The following is a 14,838-nucleotide window of genomic DNA, read 5'->3' on the forward strand; positions in this document are numbered from 1 at the left end:
CCTTATACATGTGTGCCCTATTGCCCTCTTATAAACACATGTTATTCTACAGACGAGGCAACAATACATATTGAGTTCCATATTGTATATTGTGGTTAAAGTAACCCTAACACTATGGGGACTTTATCAAACCGCTTCAAGAGGCTAAACAAATGGAGTGGAAATAAAGTGAATATTGGACTTCCATTTTTCAGTTTGCCAACAACTTTCTTCTCCTCTCCCCAGGTTCTTCTTTAATGAGTGGTATTCTAATATAACGCAGAGTAATGAAGGACACAATATACCCCCCTGACATGTGGAATCACAATTCCTTTAACTGGTATATACTCCTAAAGTGATGTGAGGCAAAACAAGCCAGAAAGTCTTCACTCTTGCCTTTCTAAATATAACAAAACAGAGGGTTTTTCTCACTGAGCTTCTTGGGCCCGAGCATAGCCGTCACAGTCTCTAATCTCGATGCTCACAGAGTGCAGGCCTGCATAGATGGAACAGATGCTCCGGGCGTTTCACTATTGTCTTCCTTTTTTGTGGCATGGGCGTTTCTTCAAGGGTGTTTAAAAAGTCTATTATGGCTCTTGTAGTAAAACACACTGGCTGGGGTTTGGATTTCAGCACTTGTGTGCAGTCAGCGCTTCTTTGCTCATAGATTATACCGTCTCTACTTGGAGGCACGAACCACACAGCTATCAGCCCGAGTCCTCTGCGTTGTTTACCGTTGTACCCAACACATCTGATGATTACATTTGTTTCCCTCAGATTGCACGTGACTTTAATCCTAAGTGGATGAGTGCTGTGGAAATCCTGGATGATGACAACCTTCCTGTGGGCAGAGAACGCCTTCAATCTGGTTGTCTGCCAGAAGGACAGGTGAGTGTCTCATTTTCTGCAGCTGAATTCGAACCTTTCCAGTAGACTTGTTTCATCCTCTATAGCTGAACTGACACAATCATCTAATGGCCTCCTCTACACATCCACTGAAATCACTTGAAGTCATTAGAGGTTGCTCCTTCTTTACTGAGTCCCATGTTGCTCCTTCAGCAGCAGCATTCATAGGAATGTGTTTTAACTCCATTGTTGTCTTTTTGAATGAGTCATTTCACCGGCACATAGCTATCATCCGTTCATGTTGATTTCATAGAAAGAAAGAAGTGGTCTGAGAGAGAGTGTTACATTATGCCAACACGTATTATCCACCTAATACATCAGGTCGCACCACTCTGTGCTTTTGACCTTTATTTTTGAATCGCATCTCTTGCTGTGTTCCTCCCCACCTTTCCTCACCTTTTTGATCCATTACTGCTCTGGCATTCTCTGACCTTTTTCAACACTTTTGATATCTCTGCCCCTCTTGTTTTTTCTTTTGCTTAATCAATCACTTTTGCCCTCAAAATGGTCTAACTTTGCCATCCATTTATTTTTGTTTTACACTCATTTGATCTCTCCCGTCTTCACTGCTCTCCCTCCTACACGTTCCTAATCGCTCCCTCTCCCCTCTTTGTATTTCTCTCCCACCGTCCTTCCTCCGGTCAGTGCGGCCACCACAGACGAGGAGCGGCAGCACCTGCAGGAGGTGGGGGTCTTCCACCTCGGGGAGTTTGTAAATGTCTTCTGCCACGGCTCGCTGGTGCTGCAGAACCTGGGCGAGAGCTCCACCCCCCACCCAGGGCTGCCGTGCTCTTTGGCACCGTTAACGGGATGATTGGTAGGCCCACGGACAATTTTCACACTCACAGAAGCACACACACACCGTTTCCTGCATGTATTTGAACACCTGCTGTAGTATATATCAACTTTGTTATGGAACCACAAAAGAAAATAATTTTTGTTAAGGGTCTAAGTTGACCCCAGGTGTTTCAATTTAACCTCTAAAAGGAATATTTTACTAAGGAAAGCTGAACCTTCGCTTTGATTCAGTGGAGATGAACAAAACGTGTTTTCTCAAGATAATCTACAGACTTCTCCTTGTTTTGTTTTACTTTAATTAGAAAACAGTTGACATCTGAAACTCTAAACCAGGGGTCTCCAACACGTCGCTTTTCAGTAGCTCCCAGCTCGATTATCGATTATAGCGTAGTAACGTTGCTTCTTGATTTTTCGGCCGCGGCCGGACAATAAAGTTTTTTTATTTTAGAATTGTTTCTGTCACACGAATATAAAATTGGTCGGTGACGCAGAGATCAAGGAGCAGACGTGACAGCAGCACAGCGACACCACACACGGAGCTGTCTGCTTTCTCCAGCAGCATAATGACTGAATGAATCAGGCCGCGTCGCTGCGGCTCAGAGACACACCAGGGAGGGATTTGTGTTTTTGAAAAACACTCGTTATCGTAATGTCAGGTTTTTGGTGGATTTAATCAAGTCTTGGATTGCAGAGTATGAATGTCCTCTTGCTATTTTCCGTTGATAAATACGCGTGTACAATTTGTGAAGGCAGGAGGAAAGCTTCCGCGATCACCGTCTCCTCCTCTGCTGCTCCAGCCCCGCCCCCTCCTGAAAATAATAAGTGACAGGCTGACAGTGACCCGATAGAAACTTTAGTATTCACTTAATCACTGAGATATAATGAAGCTAACTTAGTCTCATACATTCATGGGATTCATGTAAACAGTGAGACAGAGAATGTAAGTGTGCACCCACATGCACTATTTTTGTTTTTATAATGCTGTTGTAAATACTCCTTGTCTGCCATGTTCAGACTCAAGTCCTGTGTGTGATGCCATCATTCAAGACATTCAGTGTCCTTTTTTTAAACAGAAAGGCCGTTGCTAGAAGCTGCAGCTAGACTGCAGAAGTTTAGTTTTTTGTTTTTTGAGGATGGAAAAATTGTCACACACCAGATATAGGGGGAGGCTAGACCTACAATTGATTAATATGGTTTATAATTCATGTCAACACGAAGAAGAGAAAAGATGGCTGCACTGTTCAGTGTCAATCCTGTGGAGAGGAGGTTAGAAATCTCCAAAATTATGTTCAGCTTAAGTCTCAGCAAAACTCCACAACATTTCTGGAGCCTTGTAGACCCAGACAACTATAAAAACATCACCAAGCAGCACTGAACAAGCCTGCTTTATTGGTTCTGTATACTCCCTTCGTGAAGCAGCTTTTTCTGGCATGAATGAAATCTAAATACAGAACAAGACCGGACTGATGAACATGTAAATTACTCTATTAGTGAACCTAAGTGGGTCCAGCATACACCTGTATGGTAGACTCCATGCAGCGCCAGTCATCTCACTGACTGTAAAAAAAGAGTGAATGCACTTATTTTACACACGTGCCATTGATGCTTGCAAGGTGGTGATTAAGGCGATGTATTTACTATGTGGGCCATACTAAGAAGTGAAAACATTGTAATTTGCTCTTGGACACATATGTGAATCTTCAGTGAAGTACTTACCTTTGTTGTCCATATTAATATGTTAGAGATTGTTGTTTTCTTGCACCTTGATGTGAAGTTAAGATTTTAGATAAGCTTTAGGTATTGATTTCACACAAAAGTAGCTTAATTCAACTGATGAGTGCTATGTGAATAATGTAAGCGATGCGATGCAAGGTAGCTCTTGGCCACTTTCATTTTTCAAAGTAGCTCTCAGTTGGAGAAAGGTTGGAGACCCCTGCTCCTAAACCCACTGATAAGTTCCCAGTCGCCAATTTTAAAACGTGTTGTAAAGTATTTAGATGAAATCAGCAAAATGCCAGAAACAAACAGCGTGAACATTACGTTTGAATGGTTCACCTCCACTTAACTTTGATGCTGGAGCAGCTGAACTCTGACCAATTACTGAGTACACAAACCTTTGTCAAAACCATTTATTCAGAGCTCTATTTCCATTTCAGAAAGAGCAAAGAGATGATAGTTGTACACCTCATTTCTCAGAGGAAAGCAGTAACTTTCAGGCTGGCAGAGATGAGAAATAGAACATCATTGTGACACAGCAGTAATGTACACTCGGGCGCCCTCACAGCACCAACAGCACAGCACATCATTCCACCTCGACACCTTGTGTTATTCTTTAAACAGTCTCTGAGGAAAGATCAACAGGAAATGAGATCCACCATTGTACAATCCCAGTAAAAACTTTCTGAAGTAGCCCGGACACTGAAATTGGCTTCAGTGTGTAATGAAGAAAAATAGCTCGGGTCGTCTTATCGCTCCTCGACATGTTGTGATATATTAGACGAGAAGAAGCTGCAGGCCACACCATTAACTTGTCAACCAAGTGGACGAACTCCTAATAAACTTGTTTTGTCTTCGTAACCTAGACATTGTGTGATGGTGGATGTTACAAATGAAGATGGCTGTTTGCATACATACTGCATATTACATACTCGACCAGTATGTACTGCATACAACCTACTAAATGAACAGCAGTGGTCACACTGAAGTTAAACCGAGCGAAACATCTCTGCATCACATGACTGTACCGATGATGACATTAATGCTACGAGCTACCGCTCAATGAAAATGGTCCTTCGCAAGTTTAAAACGGTTAATATTTTAGTGTTTAATATGTATCTGAAGAACATTCTGAATGTGAGCTCCCACTCCTTTTTCTCTTTACTGTAACATCACTCAACATTATTCTTAATTATTTCATTTTGACGATTAATTATTTAAACGTCTGCCTCGCAGTCCCAAGAGTTGCACATTTTGGGACAGTTGAGTCCAATAAGCCCACATCTTGTACTTAAAAAATGGTGCTAATTTGGTCCAGGGGTTTCTCGCATACACAAAATCCACAAATACATTCTTTGGTTCCAGCTTCTCGAATGTGAAGATGTTCCGCATTTTGTAACTCGGTGAATAAATCCTCTCTGGTTGTTTGACTGTGAGTCAGTTAGCGAGGTGGGTATGTTGGGTTAGACGGAACGAGTTCTTTCAAGTTGTTATGCCATTTTTTTCAAATCTTCTTTTTAGAAACGTATAAAATAGAATAAAAACCCGTATGAAAATAACTCGATTGATTGATAATGAAATAATCAGTAGTAATCCACCAGCAGCAGTTTGTACCTAACTCTGCCTTGCCAATGCCTGTTAATTCATGTTTGTTTTTTTAAAGTGCATTTTCAATCTCTGTGCAATTTATTTCCCCGGAGCATCAAACTGAAGCACTCACTGTCACAGAACATGAACATGTGTATACTTCCTTAGAGCTCTGTGACATTTACAGGGACATTTCTCTCAAAATAAACCGTCTTGGTCATGAATGATTGAAGCATTCGAATCACGCTACTTGCCTACATTGTCTTAGCGAACAAGCATGAAACTTGCATTAGGAGACTTGTGATCACACTAAGGATCTCCTTATTTATTTACTTATTCATTATAGAGCTTTTGTGAGTTCTGTGTTGAAGCCAGTGTTGCTTTCTTCTCACTGATGATACATCACAAGTACCATCTGCTGCAGTGCAGTGTGGTTTTGAACCTTAAAGGGGGAGAGGGGTTGTGTTGACGTGTGTGTGTGTGTGTGTGTGTGTGTGTGTGTGTGTGTGTGTGGTGTGTGTGTGTGTGTGTGTGTGTGTGTGTGTGTGTGTGTGTGTGTGTGTGTGTGTGTGTGTGTGGTGTGTGTGTGTGTGTGTGTGGTGTGTGTGTGTTGTGTGTGTGTGTGTGTGTGTGTGTGTGTGTGTGTGTGTTGTGTGTGTGTGTGTGTGTGTGTGTGTGTGTGTGTGTGTGTGTGTGTGTTTAGGTCTGGTGACGTCCCTGTCTGAGGGCTGGTACAGTCTCCTCCTGGACCTGCAGAACCGCCTCAACAAAGTCATCAAGAGCGTGGGGAAGATCGAGCACAGCTTATATCCTTCTTATATGTTCACACCTTTCCTCCATCTTTCACCACCCGCACTGACAGGTGTGGTTGAAGCAACTAAACACGCAGGAAAGTGATGAGATGCTTTAATTGGCTTCAAATGCATAACATCGTTTATACAGTATGGAGCCACTTTGCCAAAGGGTGTGATGATTTCATTTCTATATGGTTTGCATTGTGTTTCATCTAAAAGAGCACTTCTAAGAGAAAACTGTACATTTGTAAAAGATCGCTCTGGTTTCTAGGGAGATGTTAATCAAGAAAATAATTGTCAGAATTGTGTGATGAAAGTTGATGGTCACTATTGGATTTTAACAAACCTCAAACTGTAGGCAATTTGTATAATTTCAATGATTTTTTTTTTTACATGTTGATATAGAAATTAAGGGTGATTTCAACCCAGATGAACTGGAGGTGTTTTGTAATTAACATCTCACATTAAAATCCATGTACAAACTTTAAATACCAGATCTGTACAGATTCAACCAGCGACCTTAGCTGTTTTTATTACTTCCTACATATCATACTGTTTTTTTGTTGACTTTGCCTGAGGTACAATACGTAATATTGTGCCTAAAGTGCTATCCTTAGGCCAAACAGCATTCCTTGTATTGATTTTCCTTGACTGCGCTTCACCTGGAGGTCCTTCCACACAGAGCGCAAGACAGAGCAGGCCACGGGATTCATCGACGGAGATCTGATCGAGAGCTTCCTGGATCTCGGTCGAGCCAAGATGCAGGAGGTCGTCAGCACTCTGCAGGTAGGAGCTCAGCACGCTCATCCAGGCTCACACACTGCGAGTACAACCAGAGGAAATGTGATCCTACCTTCTTCTCTGAAAATATATATCTAGACTTGTTCAATGTGTGAACACATTGCATGTCTTCATACTCAAGGACATTAAACACTAAGGTATTGTGCGTATTCAACAGCTTGATCATTGTCAGGTTGTGATGACAGCTTGTGGTGACCTGTTTTAAACCCAATTATGGGTTTATAGTGCTTTGTCAAAATTGGATTAAGGGGGAATCCAACTCCACCTCCGCTAGATAAATGGTGTATAATCTGTGCGTAATGTAAAATGCAATTGGGTTGTAGTCTTAAATCAATTTAAACCAATTAGTGTGGCATCTCATATTCCCATTCAAAGCCAGGTGCAATCCAGCGCATGGATATTTAAATTGTGGATTTGGCAAATTGCAAAAGCGGCTTTGCACAGCAGATGTATTTTGTCCTTTGCCGCTGGACGCTCTGCCACGCCAAGTCTCCAATCCTCAATCCCCTGTACCATCCACACCTCCATTTGACTGCATATAAGGAAGAAAAGGCATCAAAAACATATAGAATTCCGCAATTGTGATCTAAATCATTGTATGATAATAAACACTTAAAATATAATTAAAAACATATATTGATAAATAATGAAAACTGTATTGCTTTGCGAAGTGACCCATTGAGGAATAAAGCTGAGCCCCGCTGCAGAGGGACAGCAAAGATGTGCTGAAGCATCAGCCCCAATGAAACGAGTGTGTGCCAGATGGGGAGAGCAGACGCTGAGCACAACCTTCTGCCTGCTCATTGCATTTTCCTTAACATGAATGGAACATTACCACTATTAATTGGTGCTGCAGTGCGTCCATGTTTCAAAGCATCTTAATGATACAGAATTTGCAAAAAAATTGTTGCCATTGACCTCAACTGGGTTTTTCATCATTGGAGCAATCACTTCCTGTGGCCTCAAGATAGCAATGCCTGACCACACCCCATTATAAGACCATCACACCCTGGGTGCATAGTGAGAGCCATTAGCTGTGCCACTCGCGCAATGTTGGAGCCAGGCAAGAGAACGGGAACTGCGTTGGTCTAAAACTAGCGCTGCTCGGCCCAGGTTAAAGGAAAGGCCCGGAGACATCACTGTTATTAGAGTCTGGGCCTCTGCTCCAATAACAGTCTGATCCAGGGGGGAAGCAAACAAAAACTGTTGTCATATGGCTTTTTTTTATCGTTTATTTAGCAGGGACAATGCACATCAATGAACGCTTAAAACAATAACATTTGTCAAGCGTAAATATGTCAGATTTAGCTTTGAGCTCATTTCCATCCGCAGTCCCTCACATAAAACATTTAAGAAAATGACATGACACTGCTTGAAGCGGTGTTGAATTTGAAAGACACGTTTGACAGTGTTATTAGCTGCCCCTTTGCTTTGTGTGCGGGAACTGGGAATAATGTTCATGGTAGAACAGGTGGCTAGATCATTTTTGGCAGATAAACAAATAAACACATTCTGCTTTATATTTGTTCTACTCTCCTGGTATTTAGCTGACAAACAAAGAATTGTTCTTACTTCTCTCTTAAGACCAGCTAATAGACAGCCAGGAAACATGTTGCCTCTTCAGTTGCTCATTTACATTTTTAAACAAATACAAATATGAACCGTTAAAATAATTACTGGTAGACCTGTAATCTTATTATTTGTGATTAGTGCTGCTGATGATTAAGGTCATAATCCAAATCCGACGATAAGCTTGATTAATCAGAGAACAGTGAGAAATACCTGTCTTCATGTCCTATATAGTGACGCCATCCTTACCAATTTCCTACCAAGAGTCTTAAATACAGCTAACTATCATATTGAGGTGCTTGGAACTGTCAGGTGTTTGATATTTTAGCATTGTTTTGAACAAAAGAGTTGCTTATTAATTAAATCTGCTTCTCATCTAATCTATTAATCCACAAGTCTTTGCAGCTTACCGAACTGCTTTAATTTCAACATTAAATCCTACTGTTAAAGGGCAGGGTGTAAAACAACAAAGACGACCAGATGATGGTCACATTGAAACAAAGAAGAAGAGAAAAATAGGTGACAAATTATACGTTGATGATTTTTATGAGCTTCTTAAAGCATCTTGCCTCTGAACAACTGAAAACAATTGCTAAAAAAAAGGTGAAACATTTCTAGATACTAATTGTAGAGTAAAGAAAAAGAGCCTTCCTTTCCTCACCTGTTTATCTGTTGTTCTAATGTGTAGGCTCACTGTTTGCTTGTCGTTCCCTTGCAGATCGATGACGGCAGCGGCATGAAGCGTGAGGCCACAGTGGACGAGGTCATTAAGATAGTGGAGGAGCTGACGAGGATTCACTAACCACGTCCCACCCCCCCACTGAGTGAGAGGAGAGTGCCCGAGGTAGAGCAATGGTCAAAAAGCCCAGGAACAGTTTGGGTTTTGCAGATTTGTAAATAGTTATAAATAAACAGTGCGTGCATGTTCGTCCTTCAGACTTCAATGATTTGTAAAACCGGTAAGGCACTGAAGGTGCCGCACGTAGACATCAAACCAGAGTTTCCCGGCGAAGTGCATAGCATCCTGTTTGGATGACAATAAGACCAAAGTGAAGACATTGGTCGAGTGTGCGTGTGTGTGTGTGTGCGTGTGTGACTGCGTCTGTGTGGAGTAATGTGTGATTATAAATAGGAGATATCAGAGATTTTCCTCACCAAAAACATTCTCTGGGATATTTGTGACCATAACAGATCCTCTACCTAACCCCACAGTTAAATCTGGCTGGCTTTCACTTTTCAAGATATAATTATAGTCTGGAGTTACCACGCTGTATGAAAAACAAAATGAGGAAAAAGATAGATTTATAGCTATTTTGTCTCTGTGATGTTTTTTTGTTTATTCTAATAAACGTTGCTTTAGTACTGTTGACATCTGTGTTGGTTTTTGTCCTCAGAACATGGCGGCTCTGCTCCTATAACAATACAATACAACTTTATTTATAAAACACTTTAAACCTCCAGACAAAAGTGCTGTACAGGCAAATAGATAAAACAAAGCATACAAAAAAGTAACTCAGCTCACACACCATAAAACAAGTAAAAACAATTTAAATTCAAAAAAGCAACACTCTGAAAGATGTTGAAACGCCAAATGTTAAGGAGAAGAGGTGGGTTTTAAGAAGCGATTTAAAAGCAGGCAGTGTGGAGGCCTGTCTGATCTCCAGGGGCAGAGCGTTCCACAGTTTGGGAGCCGCTACAGAGAAGCAACGGTCCCCTCTGAGCTTTGACCTGGTTTTAGGCACATTCAGGAGCAGTTGGTCCGCTGACCTGAGAGGGCGGTTCGGCGTGTAATGCTGTAGCAGCTCAGCAAGGTATGGTGGGGTCATGCCGTTTAGGGATTTAAAAGTAAATAAAATAATTTAAAAATGGATCCTAAAATAAATTGGCAGCCAGTGGAGAGAAGCTAAAACAGGGGAAATGTGGTCATACTTCCGTGTGCCAGTTAAGAGCCTTGCTGCGGCATTTTGCACCCGCTGCAGTCGTGCGAGGGAGGACCCACTGACCCCATTGTAGATTGTAGAGAGAGTTACAGTAGTCCAGCCGGGTGGTGACAAAGGCATGGATTACTGTCTCAAACTGCTGTCTGGAGAGAAAAGGTTTTACTTTGGCTAGCTGCCTCAGGTGATAAAAGCTCGTTTTTATCACCGACTTAATCTGACTCAAGTTTGAGTTCACGGTACATTTAAATACCAAGGTTCGTAACGGTGGGCTTGGTGTACTGATGCAAGGAACCCAGGTCTACAGAAGTGGTGTCATAACAAGTTATAGGCAACGTTTTCAATGAATATGCTTCATTTCTAGCTACGCTAACTCTAGGGATGGCAATGTGGGTCTGTTCACTTCTTAAGTCCAGACTGAAATATCTCAACAGCTATTAAAATGAAACATGAAATCTATTTGCTCCCAATATTTAGGGGCGTAGAATATCCTCTTGTATGGTAAAAATGTGGAATATGCCATTTCCTATTCTATCAAATTGGCACAAATGTTTGAAGACATGATTCCCAGACGTCAAAATCCTACTGACCTTAGTTAGTGATCCCCTGACTTTCCTCTAGCAGCACTGTGAAGTTGACGCTTTTAAAAAAAAAAAATGTAAATCAAATATCCCCACAGTTAATTCAATGTATTCCTGTAAAAGTTGAAGTTGACATTCATGATCCCCAGACATATTATGCTAACAAAAATGTCATTTGTATTTTGTGCCTCTACTGTGAGCTTTAAGGTTAAACAAGCTCTTTATTCTTGTCATACTGCCTGTGCTGCAGAACCTCTTGTCACCCTCTGTCTGAAACCAGAGCCCAGTCTGCTCTGATTGGTTAGCTGGCTGGCTGTTGTGATTGGTCCACCACTTAGAGATGTCCCTAACGCTTACAATGTGGTGAGTGCTACGCAATAGATGCGCTAGTATTACAAAGTGATGTTACGTTACGTTGTCACGGACGTAAACAAAGGAGTCTAATTGAGACGTTTTAAGGGGGGAGTGTGTGGGAGAGAAACTCCCTCTGGATGGAACTTTGGGATTTTAGCCTTTGCAGACCATTTACATGCACACAAACCTATAGAACACACTACAGGAAAGGGAAACCCCCATAGAGCCTCTTTAAACTCCTGATCTTACACCTAGCTTCATCCCCATGTGTTTTTGCTTTTCACCATAAAATATGATAGATTACCTCTCCCATCAGCCTACTAATGTGAACACTAAATATACAATTCTGTTTATTCAGCATGAACCATTCGCATTTACACAGAAAATGTTTGTCCTTTACCTTTTTGTCCTTTTCTGCTTCTATATAAAACCATTTAAAAACACTTTAACAGCCTGAACTCTGGAATCGCCAATGTTGACCTCGGTTTCAAATTAAAGCAACCTTTCAACATGTAGCCCACGCAGCCATAATACATGTTTGTGTGCATACTAACACGCAGGGTTTCCTTCTGCTGCTCAAAATGCTGAACTTTACTGTATATTGTTTTCTCAAGCACCTCATTAATATCTGTAATGTGCATACTTCTTTTCACCCACGGCAAACCGTGCTAGAAAATCGAGAATCAAGCTTCTTCAGCCTAGGATATCAAAGGTCTTACAGACTGAATTTCTGGAAGAGTGATGTTGCAAACTAGCTTCAATCACAATTCTCTACAGCGTTGCATTTTAAACTGAGGATACTGAAGCCAACTGGCCACAAACTGGCACAACCTCTTCCAGTTTCAAGAGCTATTTCTATCCCCCTGACACCATCCTGAGGCAAACAGGCTTTTGTTTCGCTCTGGTGTTTTGTTCACCTGATTCTCTATTGTTTCATCCTCATCCCTCCTTACTGTATAAATATACACTTGTTTTCTCAACTTAAATAAATAGAACAGCCTTACATAAAACCGGCAAACATCATCCTGTTCTGTTAATGGTCGATAGTGCTTTTAAAGACTGAAGAGGTGAATAGAAATGGAATAAATGAATAGTATAATCTTCCTCTTTTCATTGATGTTGCATTCCATTTAAGATGTTCCATCATGGAAACTCAAAAGGAAATCATGCTCCTGAGATTCATATTTTAGACTATGTGTGAAGTAAATGTGATAACTTGTGTGTTAATGCACTACCGAGGACACACTAGGAAGAACCCATTTTTGCTCATGTCAAATAAAAAGGCAATTTCACACATCCACCCATCTGTGAAAAAAAGATTATTTCCTGTAATATGTTAAAGATTTAAGTAAAACATCCCTTTTTATTGGTATCAGTGCTTTTAGTCTTTAACTCAAACACATTATTATTGGTATTATGTTGGTGTGGATTGATCTCATCTAGGTTGGGATTCATGGATGCTCTAAAGGTTCAGTAGTTCAGACAGTATTTTTAAAGGTTTTTCAATATAAAATAGTAACTTTTTTAAGACTCTTACAGCTGGGATAACATCTGGACTTCTAAACAGGCTGGATATAAGGCCGGGTCAAAGCCCATAACTAGGGCCAAATTCACAAAGCTTCACAGTACAAAGAGTTTCCTCAAGTGATGAAATTCTTAGAAAACTCTTTGAATTATTTTCCTTTTAGTAAAGACTAGACCCTGGTGGTTGTAAAAGCTATTCACAAAGCATTTAAGAGAGTTCCTAAGGTGGAGCATTGCAAGTAGCAGGGGGGGTGACCTTTGAGAGGCTGAAGAATTTCTGAAGCAGAGGAAAACATTTTGGAAAATATATAACGAGAGAGATTCTCTCCAAACGCTGAAAGACAGTGAGTTAATAAAATGTTAGAAATTAGATTGTGAAGTTCTAATGTGTGGTCGATCTCATTAGAGAACTGCTCACTTCACCCAAAGCAATAACACCAGAAATTAAAGTGATCACAACACTAAGACAACAACCTTTCATCAGAAGCTGTTTGCTTGCTTTATGGTCATCCGGAAAGTATTCATACCCCTTAACCTTTTTCACATTTTGTTATGTTACAGCCTTATTTCAAAATGGATTAAATTCATTTTGTTTCTCAATATTCCACATGTAATACCCCATAATGACAAAGTGAAAACATGTTTAAAGAATTGTTTGCAAATGTGTTAAAAATAATCAAATGAAATATCAAGTACTTAAGTCTTCACACCCTTTGCTATGACACTGAAAATTGAGCTCAAGTACATCCCGTTTCCACTGATCATCCTTGAGATGTTTCTATAACTTGATTGGAGTCCACCTGTGGTAAATTAAATAGATTTGACATGACTTGGAAAGGAAGTTAGGAACACACCTGTCTATATGAGGTCTTACAGTTGACAGTGCACATCAGAGCACAAACCAAGTCTGTCTCAGACCTCAGAGACAGGATTGTAACAAGGCACAGATCTGGGGAAGGGTACAGAAACATTTCTGCAGCATTGCACATCCCAACGAGCACAGTAGTCTCCATCATTTGCAAATGGAAGATGTTTGAAACCACTATGGCGCTTCCTAGAGCTTACTGCCCAAACCAAACTGAGCATCGGGGAGAAGGGCCTTAGTCAGAGAGGTGAGCAAAAACCTGATGATACACACATGCATTTCCAAACATTTGGACTACCTATGTTGCAAATGTATTATCTTTTCAATTTACACACGGCATCTATTGCACGTCTGTCCGTCCTGGGAGAGGGATCCCTCCTCTGTTGCTCTCCCTGAGGTTTCTCCCATGTTCCCTTTAAACTGGGTTTTCTCTGGAAGTTATTCCTTATACGATGTGAGGGTCTAAGGACAGAGGGTGTCGTATTGTCATACTGATATTCTGTACACAGAGTCCACTGAGACAAATGTAACATTTGTGATATTGGGCTATATAAATAAACATTGATTGATTGATGATCACTCTGATAGAGCTCCAGTGTTCCTCTGTAGAGATGGGAGAACCTTCCAGAAGGAAAACCATCTCTGCAGCACTCCACCAATCAGGCCTTTATGGTAGAGTGGCCAGAAGGAAGCCAAAGGCACATGAAAGCCCACATGGAGCACCAGAGGACTCTCAGACCATGAGAAACCAAATTGTCTGGTTTGATGAATCCACAATGGATTTCTTTGGTCTGAATGCCAAGCATCATGTCTGGAGGAACCCAGGCACCGCTCATCACCTGGCCAACACCTTCCCTACAGTGAAGCATGGTGGTGGCAGCTTCGTGCGGTGGGGATGTTTTTCAGCGGCAGGAACTGGGAGACTAGTCAGGATCAAGGGAAAGATGAATGCAGCAATGTACAGAGAGATCCTTGATGAAAACCTGCTCCAGAGCGCTCTGCACCTCAGACTGGGGCGAAGGTTCACCCTTCAACAGGACAACGACCCTAAGCACACAGCCAAGATAACAAAGGAATGGTTTCAGGACAAGTCTGTGAATGTCCTTGAGTGCCTCAGCCGGAGCCCAGACTTGAACCGGATTGAATATCTCTGGAGAGATCTGAAAATGGCTGTGCACCGACGCTCCCCATCCAAGCTGATAGAGCTTGAGATGATCTGCAAAGAAGAATGGGCGAAACTGACCAAAGATAGGTGTGCCAAGCTTGTAGCATCATACTCAAGAAGACTTGAGGCTGTAATTGCTGCCAAAGGTGTTTCAACAAAGTATTGAGTGAATGGTGTGAATACTTATGTATGTGATATTCTAGTTTTTTATTTCGAATTAATTTGTACAAATTATTTTAAAACTTTTGTCACTTTGTCATTA

At 41.2% G+C, this 14,838-nt stretch overlaps 1 protein-coding gene and 1 pseudogene across 1 annotated transcript in view; both read left to right on the plus strand.

Annotated features, from left to right (window-relative positions):
- Nucleotides 1–9,519, plus strand: part of ddb1 (damage-specific DNA binding protein 1) — a 53,819-nt gene extending 44,300 nt beyond the window's left edge. The window contains 7 exon segments of the mRNA XM_034106723.2: nucleotides 757–816; nucleotides 818–867; nucleotides 1,531–1,666; nucleotides 1,669–1,702; nucleotides 5,690–5,792; nucleotides 6,443–6,566; nucleotides 8,869–9,519. Of these exon segments, the coding sequence (XP_033962614.1) occupies nucleotides 757–816; nucleotides 818–867; nucleotides 1,531–1,666; nucleotides 1,669–1,702; nucleotides 5,690–5,792; nucleotides 6,443–6,566; nucleotides 8,869–8,952 (591 nt within the window). The 3' untranslated portion in view covers nucleotides 8,953–9,519.
- Nucleotides 9,520–13,048: 3,529 nt separating this feature from the next.
- On the plus strand, nucleotides 13,049–14,387 carry LOC139433590 (uncharacterized; annotated as a pseudogene).
- Nucleotides 14,388–14,838: the final 451 nt, after the last annotated feature.

This window comes from Pseudochaenichthys georgianus, chromosome 3, assembly GCF_902827115.2.
Source record: "Pseudochaenichthys georgianus chromosome 3, fPseGeo1.2, whole genome shotgun sequence".
NCBI lineage: Eukaryota > Metazoa > Chordata > Actinopteri > Perciformes > Channichthyidae > Pseudochaenichthys > Pseudochaenichthys georgianus.